This window comes from Mustela putorius, unplaced genomic scaffold (genome assembly GCF_011764305.1).
Source record: "Mustela putorius furo isolate JIRA1106 unplaced genomic scaffold, ASM1176430v1.1 tig00537338_pilon_pilon_pilon, whole genome shotgun sequence".
Taxonomy (NCBI): Eukaryota; Metazoa; Chordata; class Mammalia; order Carnivora; family Mustelidae; genus Mustela; species Mustela putorius.
In genome coordinates, this window is record NW_025422460.1 from 2,512,267 (window position 1) to 2,527,654 (window position 15,388).

The window sequence follows — 15,388 nt, forward strand, 5'->3', positions numbered from 1 at the left end:
AACAGTGCTCCTCCCCCACCCCCCACCCCACACATGCTTCTGATGGTGTTGCCCCCTTTGTGGCCAAAGTATACATCTTAATGTTTACACCTTCCCCTGTAATGGCTGGGACCAGGCCAATCCCTTCTCCATGTAACAAACAATTGGAACGAAACATGTCACCAAGGTGGCTTCTCCATGGCTGAGAGATGGAAGGGGTGGCATTTGTTCATGGGCCCCCTCAGACCCCAGTGAGGGCAGGAGAGAGAAGCCATCCTCGTCTCCGATCTCGCTCCCTGAGGCCAGGGGCTGAGAGAACGCCCTGTCCTTCGCCCAGAGGCCAGAGGTGCTGCTTTCTCCCATGATGCCAACGCCTGTGTGTGTTGTGTATGTGAGCAATCCCACGTGTGGGGGGGGGCAATAAACACCTGGCACTGGAAAAAAAAAATGACAGCATAAACCAAGAGAAAGACCTCAGTTGCAGGCAAAGTGATTTAGTACAAAGGAGAGGTGAAAAGCATATTCAAGCATCATCCCACGATGATGTCAAGATGTATGCCTCAGAAATAGAAGATACAGTTGATCTATCATAAGTCAGCAACTCTGGGAGAGATTTCCTTCTGAGGATGAGACCGGCTGAACTCCATATGAATCAGAACATTGTGAGAGTAGACTGACAGATGTTGGAGAAAGCTGGGGTTAAAGGCATGATAAATACGCAAAAAACTGAATAGGTGGGAAAAAGACAATGATAAAATCTAGCAAAGGAAAGTACAGTGCTAGGGGTACACCACAGGCTCAACTGGGAGTAGCATTTACTTAGATATAAAAAGTAAACTGTGTATGCATTTCTGATCAAAGCTAGGTTTAACAATTTGGGGAGGACAAAGACACCAGTAGTGTACTTGTGAGTGCCAGGATGAGGGCAGGCTCAAGGAGCTAAGGTCTTCTTTCATGGTGGGAAGTCAATAACAGATGATGCCTTAAATAAAAAACTCAAGTAGCACAGCAGGCATGTTCTTTCCAAACACAGAGGGAAATATCAAAGAACCAACTAGAAGGTCCGATAGCAGTCACCTCTGGGGAAGAGGAAGTGGGGGACTGATTCTTTAAATGGTGTATCTATATGACTTTATAAAAATTAAAACTAAATTAAACCAAGGAACAGTTGCTGTAGGATACAGAAAACCAGCATGAGCAACATACAGAGCTAAAGTGAACTAAACAAATCACACCAGAGCCCTCAGAGTCCCAGGAGAAGCTTTCTTACAATGAGGATGGAATTGCAGTGTGCTGCTAAAACAGCTGGCAGCTCACCGCAGCGAGAAGATTACAAGTCAAAGGTAGAAGATGGGCATCTGACAGCAAACTTGACATTAACCAGAGATGAAAAGGAGAGACACCATTTCTGATCCGGATTGGGTGAGGTGGTGTCAGCCTGACATGGGCTGGAAGAAGATATCAAAGAATGCAATTTCTTTTCCCTCTCTTCAACCAAAGCTCTCCTAGGAAACAAATGAGAAACAAGGTAGCAGAAAACAGCTTCTTTGTGACCTCTATCAGCAGGGAAACCTGTGCAAGAGCGGCCAAATCAGGAAAAGAATGAAGAAGAGAAATAGCAGCAGCTGTTAGCTGCAAAGAAAGTAGGAGCCTCGGGACGCCTCGGTGGCTAAGTGGGTTAAAGTCGCTGCCTTCGGCTCGGGTCATGATCTCAGGGTCTGGGGATCGAGTCCCACGTCGGGCTCTCTGCTCAGCGGGGAGCCTGCTTCCTCCTCTTTCTCTTTGCCTGCCTCTCTGCCTACTTGTGATCTCTCTGTCAAGTAAATAAATAAAATCTTTAAAAAAAAAAAAAAAAAAGGAAAGAAAGTAGGAGCCTCTACTGAGATGTAAGGGAACAGAGGAGTTCCAGGGAGCAGGGAAATCTGCAGGAGTTCTCAGAGTCCTCCCACTCTTCGTGGTGGGAAATACCGGACAGCTAGTGACCGGAAGAGCTCTTGCTGAAGGTGGGAGTGCCCCAGCCTGAGACCGAAATTACTACAAGGAAGCTCAAAGAGCCAAAACCACAAACAATCTGTTTCCTGGTCCTTCACACTAATGTCTTTAAAGAGGGTGGACTGTTGGCCTACTCGCCGAAACAGTCATGGTGCCCTGATACCATGTGCCCACCTGCCACATCTTTCTCTTCTCATAGTGGAAGAGGCGGGCCTAGAAATGGTCTGTGTCCGCATGCACTTAGATAAATGGAAAGTCAAATGGATCATCGAGGGATCTCAAGCAGCAGGTCTCTGATCTAAGTTCCAGTACAGGCCCATCAGTAGACCCCCAGAAGCCAGTCCCTTCTATGGGGACAGATGGCATGGTTGCTGCTGGTGCCAAAGACCCTGTTTTACCCAGGAATGTCTCCTGGTGCCTCGTCATTGTGCCACCTCCCCATCTGATAAAGTATGGTTATGTCAGGATAAGTTATGATCGATTTACATGTCATCAAGCAAACAAATGTTTATGGCTTCCTGCATTGGGACTGAGCCAATCTAACAGAGAGGTGCTTTGAATTTCAAAATATTTCCAACCAGTCTTGTGTAGTGAAGGGTCTCCAGCCCCTCTGCCCACAGGTATGTAAACATAGTCCTTATTTGGAAGGAAGATGGGGTTTTTGTTAATGACTGAAGACCATACTCTGCCCAGGGCCTTAGGGAGGCTCAGAATGTGTGGCAGAACCAGGCTCTGGGTTTTTTCACTTGTCTGTAGGATAGGGGAAAAGAACTGGTGATCATGGCAAAGAGAAAGGTCTATCTGCATGTTCCTCCTTAAGTCAACTACCTTATGTGTACATGCATTGTGATGAAATCCCCAAAGCCAAATCAAGGAAAATCTAATGGTTGAAACAATACACTAGCAATGCAATCACCTTCTTCAAAAGACTTCCATTTTTGTTTGAGGTCTCCTCTCTCCCCAGTTCATGGAGTTCTTGGGGAATTACCATCCCTTCCACCTCAGAGTGGCAAGTGATCCGGGCCAATCCCCTCATCCTATCCTCTCAGCTGTCAGAAAGGAATGCTGTACACAACGCACAATTTATAAATCCTTAGTGTGTGGTCCAGGCCAGGGCCTCCAATAGTAACTGAATTCAAACCACACATGAAATTGAATATGTTCAATTGAATATGTTCAAGTGGTCACATTTACATTAAAATGTAAAGAGAAATGGATGAAATTAATTTTATGAGTGTTGTTACTTAACCCCAAAGATTCAAAATATCATCATTTAAATGGGTAAGCAATGTAAAAATTGTTAGTGAGATGTTTTTCATGCTAAGTCCTTGGATCAGGCAGCACATCCCAGTTTGGAGCAGGCACATTTGCAGAACTCTGTACAACTTGGGGCTCATGACACCACTGTATACAGAGCAGATTTAGCCCTGACACTTGCCACCTACTCCTGGTACTTTCCCAGATGCACCATGGCCTGATTCCCTCTGGGTCTTTGCATGTTCTGTTTCCTTTGCCTAGACCATTCTCCCCCACTGTACACATTCAGAACATCTAGTGGTCCTAAAGTTTTTTTCAAAGTTTGGGATTATATGTGACTTCCAATGACTGAGTGTAACCCTCACAACTATGGTATCATTATTCTTATCTCACCACAAAGATGGGAGTGGTAGTGTGGGATTTGAACCATGGCTGGTCTGACTCGGAAAGGTAGCCTGAAAGGGCAGGAAGAGGAGGTTGAAGCAGATTGGAGGAAGACTGGGGGAGTGGATGTCAAGTGACAGGGGCAGCAAGTGTGGTCTTTGTATCTCAGAATCTGTAGCTGTGTCTCCCTACTCTTGGGAAGGATCATCAGGTCACAAAGGGCACTACCGCTGATGTTCTGAGACATCTCGGACAGCCCCACGTTCATCTGGCAGATGATAAAACTAAGGTATAGAGAATGGAAAGCTTGGCCAAGGTCACACAGCAAGCAGTTGGCAGAACTTCCCAGAGCAGCAAGTTTGGCATTTTCTTTGAGAAAGGAAACCTGAGCTGCTCCTGGAGAAACCCCCACCTCACTCCTGGCCTGGGTGTACTTCTAAAGTGTGAAAATCAGATTTCTCCAACTCAAATCCCACTTTAATTCTATTAGAAGACTTTACAAACCTGGGGCCAGTTGGCAGGAGGTAGAGGAAGTGGGGAGTGGCGGAGGGGATCTGCTGCTAATTGCTTAAAAAAAAAATAAAAACTGGGGACGCCTGGGTGGCTCAGTGGGTTAAAGCCTCTGCCTTTGGCTCGGGTCATGATCCCAGGGTCCTGGCTTTCTGCTCAGCAGGGAGCCTGCTTCCTCCTCTCTCTCTGCCTGTTTCTCTGCCTACTTGTGATCTCCATCTGTCAGATAAATAAATAAAATCTTTAAAAAAAATAAAATAAAAACTTTTTCCATGATGTAGTTATTCAACATGTTTGGAGTTTCTTAATAGAGATTAAACATTAAATCCTATTATAGATTGAATTGTGTCCTTCCCAAATTCATCTGTCAAAGCTCTCTCCCCCAATGTAACTGTATTTGGAGACAGGGCCTTTAAGAAGGTAATTAAGGTTAAATGAGGTCGTCAGAGGTACAGCTGCAACCTGGTAGGACTGGTGTCTTTATAAGGGGAAGAGACACCAGCAGACACTCTCTCCCTTCCTCCTGTGTGTGTGCATGTGCGCAATGAAGGAAGACCATGAGAGAAGGTGCCTGTGTGCAAGCCAGAGAGGTCTCACCAGACACTAACCCTACTGGGACCTTGTTATTGGACTTCTAGTCTCTAAGACTGTGAGAGAATAAATTTCTGTTGTTCAAGCCACCTAGTCGGTATGTGTTATGGGATTTTGTTATGGTCTAGTTTTGCAGAGCAGACTAAGAGCCCCTTTGAAGTCAGACAGACCTGGGTTCTCATCCCTACTCTCCATTCCAGAGCTACATGGGCTTGGGCAAGTCACTTAACCTCTCTGAGCATCGTTTTCTTCATCTGTTGAACAGGGCAGTGTCACCGAGCTGTTGTGAAGATGGAATGTAACACAGGTCAGGAGCCTGCATAGGGCCCAGCACAGAGCAGCCCAGATGGATGATACATCAGAAATAAGCACAGTATGGGTCCACGCCTTATTCAAGAATCACTAGGACCCACTGAAGGGATCACCAATGAATCAGATTTTCACGCTCTTTCCAAACAACCTGCCATCTTAGAAGACAGAACAGGCCCACAATTGCAACTGAGAATAATATGTGTCGGAGGCAGGCCCCTGGCCAGGGCAGCCTCCGCCATTAAAAGATGGCGCCTGGCTAGTTGCCAGGTTAGGATTGCCTCGTGAAACTAAGCGGAATGCCCAAAGAGGAAGTAAACAGCATTGGTTGCTAGCGAAGTTGTTCGTTTAGGTGCACAGCCTGATTGGCTCCCTCCTGTACCCTGCTCACTGATTGGTCATGTAAACGTATATAAGTGTGTAGACTTGTGGAAATAGAGAGAAGATACACCTGAACTGGGGCTTCTTGTAGTCCTTGCGGGCCGAGGGCGATAAATGGCGCCGGCACCCGGGAACTAAATAAAGGAATCTTGCAAGGCAATCCGCAGGAAAGCGGGGAGAAAAGGTCCGCAGGAAAAGGAGGCTCCAATTTGGATCCCAGAGTGGCTGGTGCGTGCAGCCTTGCCTCCAAACACCAGTCATGATGCTGATGATAACTCTGGGGATGCTACACCTCCTGCGGCAGACTCAAGCCAGAGAGCTGTGAGCAGTGGTTAAAGCATGGCTATATCCTTTACCAGTGACTAACTCTTCTCTCATATTCCCTCCTCTCCCTTTGATGCATGGCAGGTCTGTAACTTGCTAGGAGCATGTACTGATATCTCAGCAGTGTCCATGTTAAATGGTGGCAAATCCCTCAACTGTTCTTATAAACAAAATGACTCTAGTACCTTTGAGACAACAGTTAATGTGTCTTTTTTTTAAAGGCTTTTTTTTTTTTAAATTTATTTGACAGATCACAAGTAGACAGAGAGGCAGGCAGAGAGAGAGAGGAGGAGAAGGCAGGATCCCTGCTGAGCAGAGAGCCCGATGTGAGGCTCGATCCCAGGACCCTGGGATCATGACCTGAGCCGAAGGCAGAGGCTTTAACCACTGAGCCACCCAGGTGCCCCAGTTAATGTGTCTTGTCCCAATAATATTACTTATCAGCCCACTCCCATATGCGTCTGGCCACCGTTCCTTTTCCTCGTAACAAATGCTAGTGAGCTGAATGATATGTTAAATTGCACTAAGAATTGCTATCTTTCCCAGTGCTGGAATGTCACGGCCTTCAAGCTGGCTGTGATTATGCGTATCCCTACCCATGTTCCTATCCCAGTTTCCATTCCAGAGGACAAGTTACCGGTGGTGCTATCCAGAAAGAAGAGAGATTTTGGTATCACAGCCCCCGTTGTGACAGCATTGGCTATATCTACAGCAGCTGCCATGGCAGCAGCAGTCTCGCTTGCTGCAACTATACCCACTGCGGAAGCTGTGAACACCCTTGCAGAAGGAATGGTGGCTGCCCTTCAAACATAGACTCAGATCAATGCACATCTGCAAGCAGGAATCCTGATAGTCAACCAGAGAGTGGATTTGGTTCAAGAACAAGTGGACATATGGGGGGCCCTATGGGGACTGGGATGTATAGTACCCTTCCCGGCAATTTGTGTAACTCCCATAGCCTATACTAATATGAGTGACTTACAGAATGTCTCCCGACAGCTCTCCCAATACTTGCGGGGGAATTAGTCCGCAGAATTCCAAAACTACACTCAGCACCTGCTACTAGGCATAACAAGAATAAATAACACCAGAGTTGAGCTTGCAACCCTCCCAGAGATAATCAAAACATTGCAAGATGTGTTAACCTTTACGAAACAATGGGCTAGCGTAATTGGTCTGATGATAATCCTCGTAGTGGGCTTAAGGAAACTGCAAATTTGGAGGCGACAGCAACCTAGGCAACAGCAAGCCATGGTGCAGGCCTTGTTAGCCATTGAGGCTGGAACATCCCCCCAAGTGTGGCTAAGTATGCTGGATTGGTAGTCAGCGATGGGTAAGATTGGTGGGGGAAATATACCAACCTAAGACAGGATGCAGATCATTGATATCTGCCTTCTGATGACGGGTAAGGATATTCCCCGCCACTGACAACCTAAGACAGGCACGATCCCTGCCATAAAAGAAAAAAGGGGGAGATGTCGGAGGCAGACCCCTGGCCAGGGCGACCTCTGCCATTAAAAGATGGCGCCTGGCTAGTTGCCAGGTTAGGACTGCCTTGTGAGACTAAGCGGAATGCCCAAAAAGGAAGTAAACAGCATTGGTTGCTAGCGAAGTTGTTCGTTTAGGTGCACAGCCTGATTGGCTCCCTCCTGTACCCTGCTCGCTGATTGGTCATGTAAACGTATGTAAGTGTGTAGACTTGTGGAAATAGAGAGAAGATACACCTGAACTGGGGCTTCTTGTCGTCCTTGCGGGCCGAGGGCGATAAATATGCCTCCAGGAGTTACCTTTCTAAACTCTGCTTGAAGTTAGTCATGTTCCCAGTGGGAGCCTTGGGACTAGTGCATCCCAGGAATGTATTCTTTTGTGAAATAAGACTGGCTTTGCCTTACAGCTTGGGCTCCTCATGCTCCAAAATGGTGCCAGATTCTCATGCTTTTGATGACTAAAAGTCCTTGCAATTTGGATTTTGAGACTGTGTGTCCTCTCTCCAGTCTAAAACAGCCTGTCTCTTCTCTGAAAAAAAAAAAAAAACCCAAAACAAACAAACAAACAAACAAAAAACAATGCTAGCCACATTTCTGTGACTCAGATAGTTGGGAGGCTTGGTTTCAGAAGCCCTTGGTGGCTGGGGGATGCTGCCCCATTCAGCAGTGTAGATCCAACCAGAAGGAGACAACGGCTACTTTCTGGCTTTGTAGGCAGAATATTTGGGGCATCTTCTTACCAAAATGGAATTTCTGCCATCTGGATTTCCCAGGTTTGGGCTGGAATTCAGGGTGGGTTGGGCTACTCCAGCTCCCAAGGTTCACTTGTAGTGCATGCACCACTCCAGCTGCCTGGAGGTGCCCTGCATCCCAACCCCAGGGCAGGGCAGGGTCTCAGCATTTGCTTCCTTCCCCCATAGAGTCATCTCTTGGCTATTGCTATGTAGCAGGCACTTGTATGTCTGTTGAGCTGAGGGAAGATGGTGCAGAGCCCGAAGTGGAGATCAGACCCAGTATTTGATTTCCATTCCCTCTGAGTAAGCTCCCTGCAACAGTTGCAATGAGACTACAAAAGACACATCACTTTGTCAAGGCATTTAAGCCTGAGATATAAGTGAGGGATTACCGTGCAAGTGTGGTCACCTGCTCAGGCCCAGAGGTTGGCCAAACTCGTTTTCTTTTTTTTTTTTCTTAAAGATTTTTTTATTTGACAGAGAGAGATCACAGTAGACAGAGAGATAGGCAGAGAGAGAGTGGGGGAAGCGGGCTCCCTGCTGAGCAGGGAGCCCGACGCGGGACTCGATCCCAGGACCCTGAGATCATGACCCGAGCCGAAGGCAGCAACCTAACCCACTGAGCCACCCAGGTGCCCCCAAACTCGTTTTCTTTAGGTAATATAATTCTATTTCTTTAGGTAATATAATTTCTTTAGGTAATATAATCTTGTTCCTTGTATTCCTTTGTCTCTGATGTTTTCCTTGTGGGCCCTCATTGTTTCTCACTGGGTAACTTGAGTTAGGCTTTTACATAAACCCTAGATGGAATAGATGCAATTCTTACCAGCCTGAAGGCCGACATCCTGAGGCAGCAGCTCCTCCCAGCCTGCATGCAGATAGAAAGCAGAACGTTAGTCCACATGGCACTGCCTTGGAGCTCCCGGAGAGCAGGGGCCATGTGTGTACATAAGAATGTCCCTGAGCACCGGGCATCGGCTCTGGCTCAAGAAGTGACTCTTGACGACATGGACGAGTAAGTCACAGTCCCATCCAGGTGTGAGAAGATGCTTTCTTAGTTTCTTCTGTCTTATCTCATCTTTATTGGTTATCTATTTTGCACTCAGTACTGGGCTGGACATAGGGAGTGTGAGTGGTTTCGAACATCCTTCAGACACCGTCCCTGTCCTCCATAAGCAGAAATTTTGTCTGCTCAGACATACGTGAAAACCAATCATCACCCACACACCATGGGCACTGCTGAGGTAAGCAGCCAACGTAGCTAGAGACATGTGATGTACTTTTTCCAAACCTCATAGCACCCCCAAAACATAGGTGTTCCCCTATTTCTTACAAGGGACCCCACAGAGGGAAGGTGACTGAGTTAGTTAGGAGCTCAGCTGGGAATCCAACCCTAAACTGCTTCCTTTCAAATGGGCCCCTAGGACCTTGCTGCTCCCCCACCGTCCTGGGGGACTTCGGGAGCACTCTATTAGGCCTGATTAGCTGCAGCAGACCAGGAAGGGAGACTGGGAGGCCCTGCCTGCTGCTATCCTGACATGGAGAACAAGCACTTCACCATCCTCTGCAGTGAGCAGCATGAGGTGAGCTGGATCTATTTTGTTCATCACTGTGCTCACTGCATCTGGCACATGCCGCCCCCCAGGAAATACTTGTTCAATGAAACTGTGAATGAAGCCCTTGGAGAGGCTTTGACACTGACTTTAAAAGATGAATAAGAACTCAGAGTGGAAGAAAGGGAGGACCTTCCCCAAGGGTGGTGCAACTTTTGCAAAGTCAGAGGGAAAAGTGCAAATGATGTTGGGGTCAGCATGTTTGGGCTGAGCAGAGTAAGACGGGAGGTAAGAGAAAAGTGGTGGTGTAGGCAGCAGGTGAATGTGACAAAGAACCTTTTGCTACTCTGTCCTGGTGGATAAGGAATTTTCTTATTTCAATTTGAATTTAGTGTATGGGCATTGATATGTTTAACGATAATCTAAACCTTCCTCATTTGTTGAGTACCTACAGGGCAAAAGGGGAAATCAGATTATAGATTCCTTGTTAAGGTCTGAGCTTACATTTTTCTCTCTAACCCTAGAGGAGCATGGTACCTCCTGTCCTGGTCTTGTCCCCATTCTCCTGGGCTGGGATGTTTGTGGGTAGACAGAGGCTGAGAATCTAGGAAAGGTGTCCTTGGGGGCACTGCAGCCCAACCGTCCCACTGATGCTCAGGGCCCTGAGCCGCCCGGCCCCTCCCCTGCCCCTCAGGGACTTGGGGAGGTGGTGGGCGGTGGGGGTGGGTGGGGATGGGCAGAGAGTTTGGCTTTGCCATCTACCAGCTGTGTGAGCTGGAGCAGGTCCTGCAAGTGATTTAGCATGCTCCTCCCTGAAAAAGAAACTGGCTTGACTTTTGCAGGGTCTCTGCGAGGTCAGAGACACACAGGGAGCACTCACGAAATGTTTGTTTGTGCCTCCAGCCCTTCTCTGGGATTCCCTTCCCTGGGATGCCCTTTCCCCCTTCCCTGGGAAGCACTCCTGAGGCTCCTGAGGGATTATCATGCCCAGGCATGAGGCTGCTGACACTTGGGCCACATTTCCACTCCTTTCTCTTGTAGAGGTAGGCCCAGGTGACCACCCACCCCTGGGACACCTGCAGCTAAGGCGGAGACAGCCAGGCACACTTTGGAATCTGTTTATTCCCATTTAGGTGGTAGAAACCTTGACATTCCAACAGGTAACAGCTGCCCTCAGGGAGGACTTCCCACTGAGCAGACACTGTTCTAGGAGGAGATGCTGCTATCCCCATCTAATGGGTAGAACAACAAAGGCCAAGAAATAGAAACTTTGCCCAAACTATTCAACTGGTCAGAGGAGAAGGGGGTTCTGTCCAACTCCAAAATCCATGCACTTTGCCCTACTGGTTCTGCTTTGGGAAAGTTTAGGGGTCTGTATAAAAGTGCAAAGCAACTCTCATCTGAATCCTGGCTTCCAGCAGTTCTCCCAAGAGAGGCTGGTCCATCTCCCAGCCTCACATAACCAGTGAGACATGGATGGGAAAGATGCAGAGGGGCACTGTCCGCTTCTGGCTCCCCACTGCTGCTCTGACTCCTTGCTTCCCCACCCCAGGTAGAAATTTTAGGTCCACCCATGGTCTCTGGCTCTGTCATCCTCTGCCCCCTCACTCATGGCATCTGACCTCCATGTACATTACAGCATCCCCCTCCAAACACCAGGATGTGTCTCCCACTGTATTCCCCCTGCCCATCCTGGACTCCCACTCCTCTAACTCCTAGACTCCAGCGATGTCCACTCCCCCGCCACTGCCTGGTCTTCCCATGTCCCAGAATTGCTCTACCTCAGAAACCATGTCACATTCCAGCCTAGCGCCATGCCTCCCCCTGCCCCCCACCCCCACCCCATGAGGAACTATTCCTTTGTTTCATTAGGACTCCTCAGCCCCTTTGTTTCTCCAGGTCTGTCAGCCTACATCCTAGCTTCATTCCCTTCCCGGCCAGCCTGGACAGTGCCCTACCTCTTCTTTGGGAAGAAAGCGGTTTTATAATACTCATAAACGTAACACAAATATAAAGTACAATAAACTTCATGACATGTGTACCCCTCTGGTCTATCATACTCCTGCTCTCACCTTGCAAAGTCCCAGCCCCGAGTCAAGCACACCAGTGATGTGTCATACCACCTTGAAGACAGGTCAGGGTAGTTTCATGGCCTGTGCCTCTTCTAGGACTCTAGAAATGCCTGAGACCCTCCCATGGACCCTTGTCAGCTCTTTCTACAAAAACAAAACAAAACAAAAACAAAAACACAACACACACACACACACACACACACACACACACACACACAAAACTCAAACCGAAACAAAACAAAAACAAAAAACCCTATTTCAAAGCTCCCTCCCACTACTCACTCTGCATCACTGAAAAAAGAGAAATGACTCTCAGCCTCCAGCTCTTCTTACTCCTTGCCAGCTCCTGCTTACTCCTTTTCTTCTAACTGTGAGCACTTAAGGGACTGCCCAGGGGAAGGGATGTCCTGATAGCCCCTATTAACCCTTCCAGCCCTGCATTCTCTGGCCTCCTCCACTGGAGCTTTTGCTTTATCAGTTACTGTAGTGGTTAATATATGTCCACAAATTTTTTGTCACTCTTTACTTCAAAAGATAGAGACTCGATGCCAGGGTGTCTCAGTCAGTTAAGCATCTGCCTTCAGCTCAGATCATGATCTCAGAGTCCTGGGATTGAGTTCCATACCAGGCTCCTTATTCAGCAGGGAGCCTGTTTCTCCCTCTGCCTGCTGCTCCGCGCTCTCTCTCTCTGACAAATAAATAAATACAAATGTTTTTAAAAAAAAAAAGATGGAGACTCATTCTCCTACCCTTGAGTGTGGACTTAGTGATTCACTTCTTTTTTTTTTTAATTTTAAATTTTAAATTTTTTATAAACATACAATGTATTTTTATCCCCAGGGGTACAGGTCTGTGAATCGCCAGGTTTATACACTTCACAGCACTCACCATAGCACATACCCTCCCCAATGTCCATAACCCCACCCCCCTTCTTCCAACCCCCCTCCCCCCAGCAACCCTCAGTTTGTTTTGTGAGATTAAGAGTCACTTATGGTTTGTCTCCCTCCCAATCCCATCTTGTTTCATTTATTCTTCTCCTACCCACTTAAGCCCCCATGTTGCATCACCACTTCCTCATATCAGGGAGATCATATGATAGTTGTCTTTCTCTGCTGAACTTATTTCGCTAAGCATGATATGCTCTAGTTCCATCCATGTTGTCGCAAATGGCAAGATTTCATTTCTTTTGATGGCTGCATAGTATTTCATTGTGTATATATACCACATCTTCTTTATCCATTCATCTGTTGATGGACATCTAGGTTCTTTCCATAGTTTGGCTATCGTGGACATTGCTGCTATAAACATTTGGGTGCACGTGCCCCTTCGGATCACTACGTTTGTATCTTTAGGGTAAATAACCAGTAGTGTGATTGCTGGGTCCTAGGACAGCTCTATTTTCAACATTTTGAGGAACCTCCATGCTGTTTTCCAGAGTGGTTGCACCAGCTTGCATTCCCACCAACAGTGTAGGAGGGTTCCCCTTTCTCCACATCCTCGCCAGCATCTGTCATTTCCTGACTTGTTGATTTTAGCCATTCTGACTGGTGTGAGGTGATATCTCATTGTGGTTTTGATTTGTATTTCCCTGATGCCGAGTGATATGGAGCACTTTTTCATTTGTCTGTTGGCCACCTGGATGTCTTCTTTGCAGAAATGTCTGTTCATGTCCTCTGCCCATTTCTTGATTGGATTATTTGTTCTTCAGGTGTCGAGTTTGCTAAGTTCTTTATAGATTTTGGACACTAGTCCTTTATCTGATATGTCGTTTGCAAATATCTTCTCCCATTCTGTCAGTTGTCTTTTGATTTTGTTAACTGTTTCCTTTGCTGTGCAAAAGCTTTTGATCTTGATAAAATCCCAATAGTTCATTTTTGCCCTTGCTTCCCTTGCCTTTGGCGATGTTCCTAGGAAGATGTTGCTGCAGCTGAGGTCAAAGAGGTTGCTGCCTGTGTTCTCCTCAAGGATTTGGATGGATTCCTTTCGCACATTGAGGTCCTTCATTCATTTTGAGTCTATTTTCATGTGTGGAGTAAGGAAATGGTCCAATTTCATTTTTATGCATGTGGCTGTCCAGTTTTCCCAACACCATTTATTGAAGAGGCTGTCTTTTTTCCATCGGACATTCTTTCCTGCTTTGTTGAAGATTAGTTGACCATAGAGTTGAGGGTCTATTTCTGGGCTCTCTATTCTGTTCCATTGATCTATGTATCTGTTTTTGTGCCAGTACCATGCTGTCTTGATGATGACAGCTTTGTAATAGAGCTTGAAGTCCAGAATTGTGATGCCACCAACTTTGGCTTTCTTTTTCAATATTCCTTTGGCTATTTGAGGTCTTTTCTGGTTCCATGTAAATTTTAGAATTACTTGTTCCATTTCTTTGAAAAAGATGGATGGTACTTTGATAGGAATTGCATTAAATGTATAGATTGCTTTAGGTAGCATAGACATTTTCACAATATTTATTCTTCCAATCCAGGAGCATGGAACGTTTTTCCATTTCTTTGTGTCTTCCTCAATTTCTTTCATGAGTACTTTATAGTTTTCTGAGTATAGATTCTTAGCCTCTTTGGTTAGGTTTATTCCTAGGTATCTTATGGTTTTGGGTGCAATTGTAAATGGGATGGACTCCTTAATTTTTCTTTCTTCTGTCTTGTTGTTGGTGTAGAGAAATGCAACTGATTTCTGTGCATTGATTTTATATCCTGACACTTTACTGAATTCCTGTACAAGTTCCAGCAGTTTTGGAGTGGAGTCTTTTGGGTTTTCCACATATAGTATCATACCATCTGAAAAAAGTGATAGTTTGACTTCTTCTTTGCTGATTTGGATGCCTTTAATTTCCTTTTGTTGTCTGATTACTGAGGCTAGAACTTCTAGTACTATGTTGAATAGCAGTGGTGATAATGGACATCCCTGCCGTGTTCCTGACCTTAGCAGAAAAGTTTTCAGTTTTTCTCCATTGAGAATGATATTTGTGGTGGGTTTTTCATAAATGGCTTTGATAATATTGAGGTATGTGCCCTCTATCCCTACACTTTGAAGAGTTTTGATCAGGAAGGGATGCTGTACTTTGTCAAATGCTTTTTCAGCATCTATTGAGAGTATCATATGGTTCTTGTTCTTTCTTTTTTTGATGTGTTGTATCACACTGATTGATTTGCGGATGTTGAACCAACCTTGCAGCCTGGAATAAATCCCACTTGGTCGTGGTGAATAATCCTTTTAATGTACTGTTGAATCCTATTGGCTAATATTTTGGTGAGAATTTTTGCATCTGTGTTCATCAAGGATATTGGTCTATAGCTCTCTTTTTTGATGGGATCCTTGTGTGGTTTGGGGATCAAGGTGATGCTGGCCTCATAAAATGAGTTTGGAAGTTTTCCTTCCATTTGTATTTTTTGGAACAGTTTCAGGAGAATAGGAATTAGTTCTTCTTTAAATGTTTGGTAGAATTCCCTCTGGAAGCCATCTGGCCCTGGACTTTCATTTGTTTGGAGATTTTTAATGACTGTTTCAATCTCCTTACTGGTTATGGGTCTGTTCAGGCTTTCTATTTCTTCCTGGTTCAGTTGTGGTAGTTTATATTTTTCTAGGAATGCATCCATTTCTTCCAGATTGTCAAATTTGTTGGCGTAGAGTTGCTCATAGTATGTTCTTATAATTGTTTGTATTTCTTTGGTGTTGGCTATGAGCTCTCCTCTTTCATTCATGATTTTATTTATTTGGGTCCTTTCTCTTTTCTTTTTTTAAAAATTTTTTATTTTTCATAAACATATATTTTTATCCCCAGGGGTACAGGTCTGTGAATCGCC

At 45.9% G+C, this 15,388-nt stretch overlaps 1 protein-coding gene across 2 annotated transcripts in view; it reads right to left on the bottom strand.

Annotated features, from left to right (window-relative positions):
• The window catches only part of MYO7B (myosin VIIB), a 104,062-nt gene that overhangs the window by 71,597 nt on the left and 17,077 nt on the right, over positions 1-15,388 (bottom strand). For both annotated transcript variants that reach the window (XR_006604962.1, XM_013049533.2), the window contains exon 2: positions 8,775-8,816. Coding sequence is in view for 1 of the 2 variants with exons in the window: in XM_013049533.2 (XP_012904987.1) it covers positions 8,775-8,792 (18 nt within the window). In the remaining variant the exon portion in view is untranslated. The remainder of the gene's footprint in view (positions 1-8,774; positions 8,817-15,388) is intronic.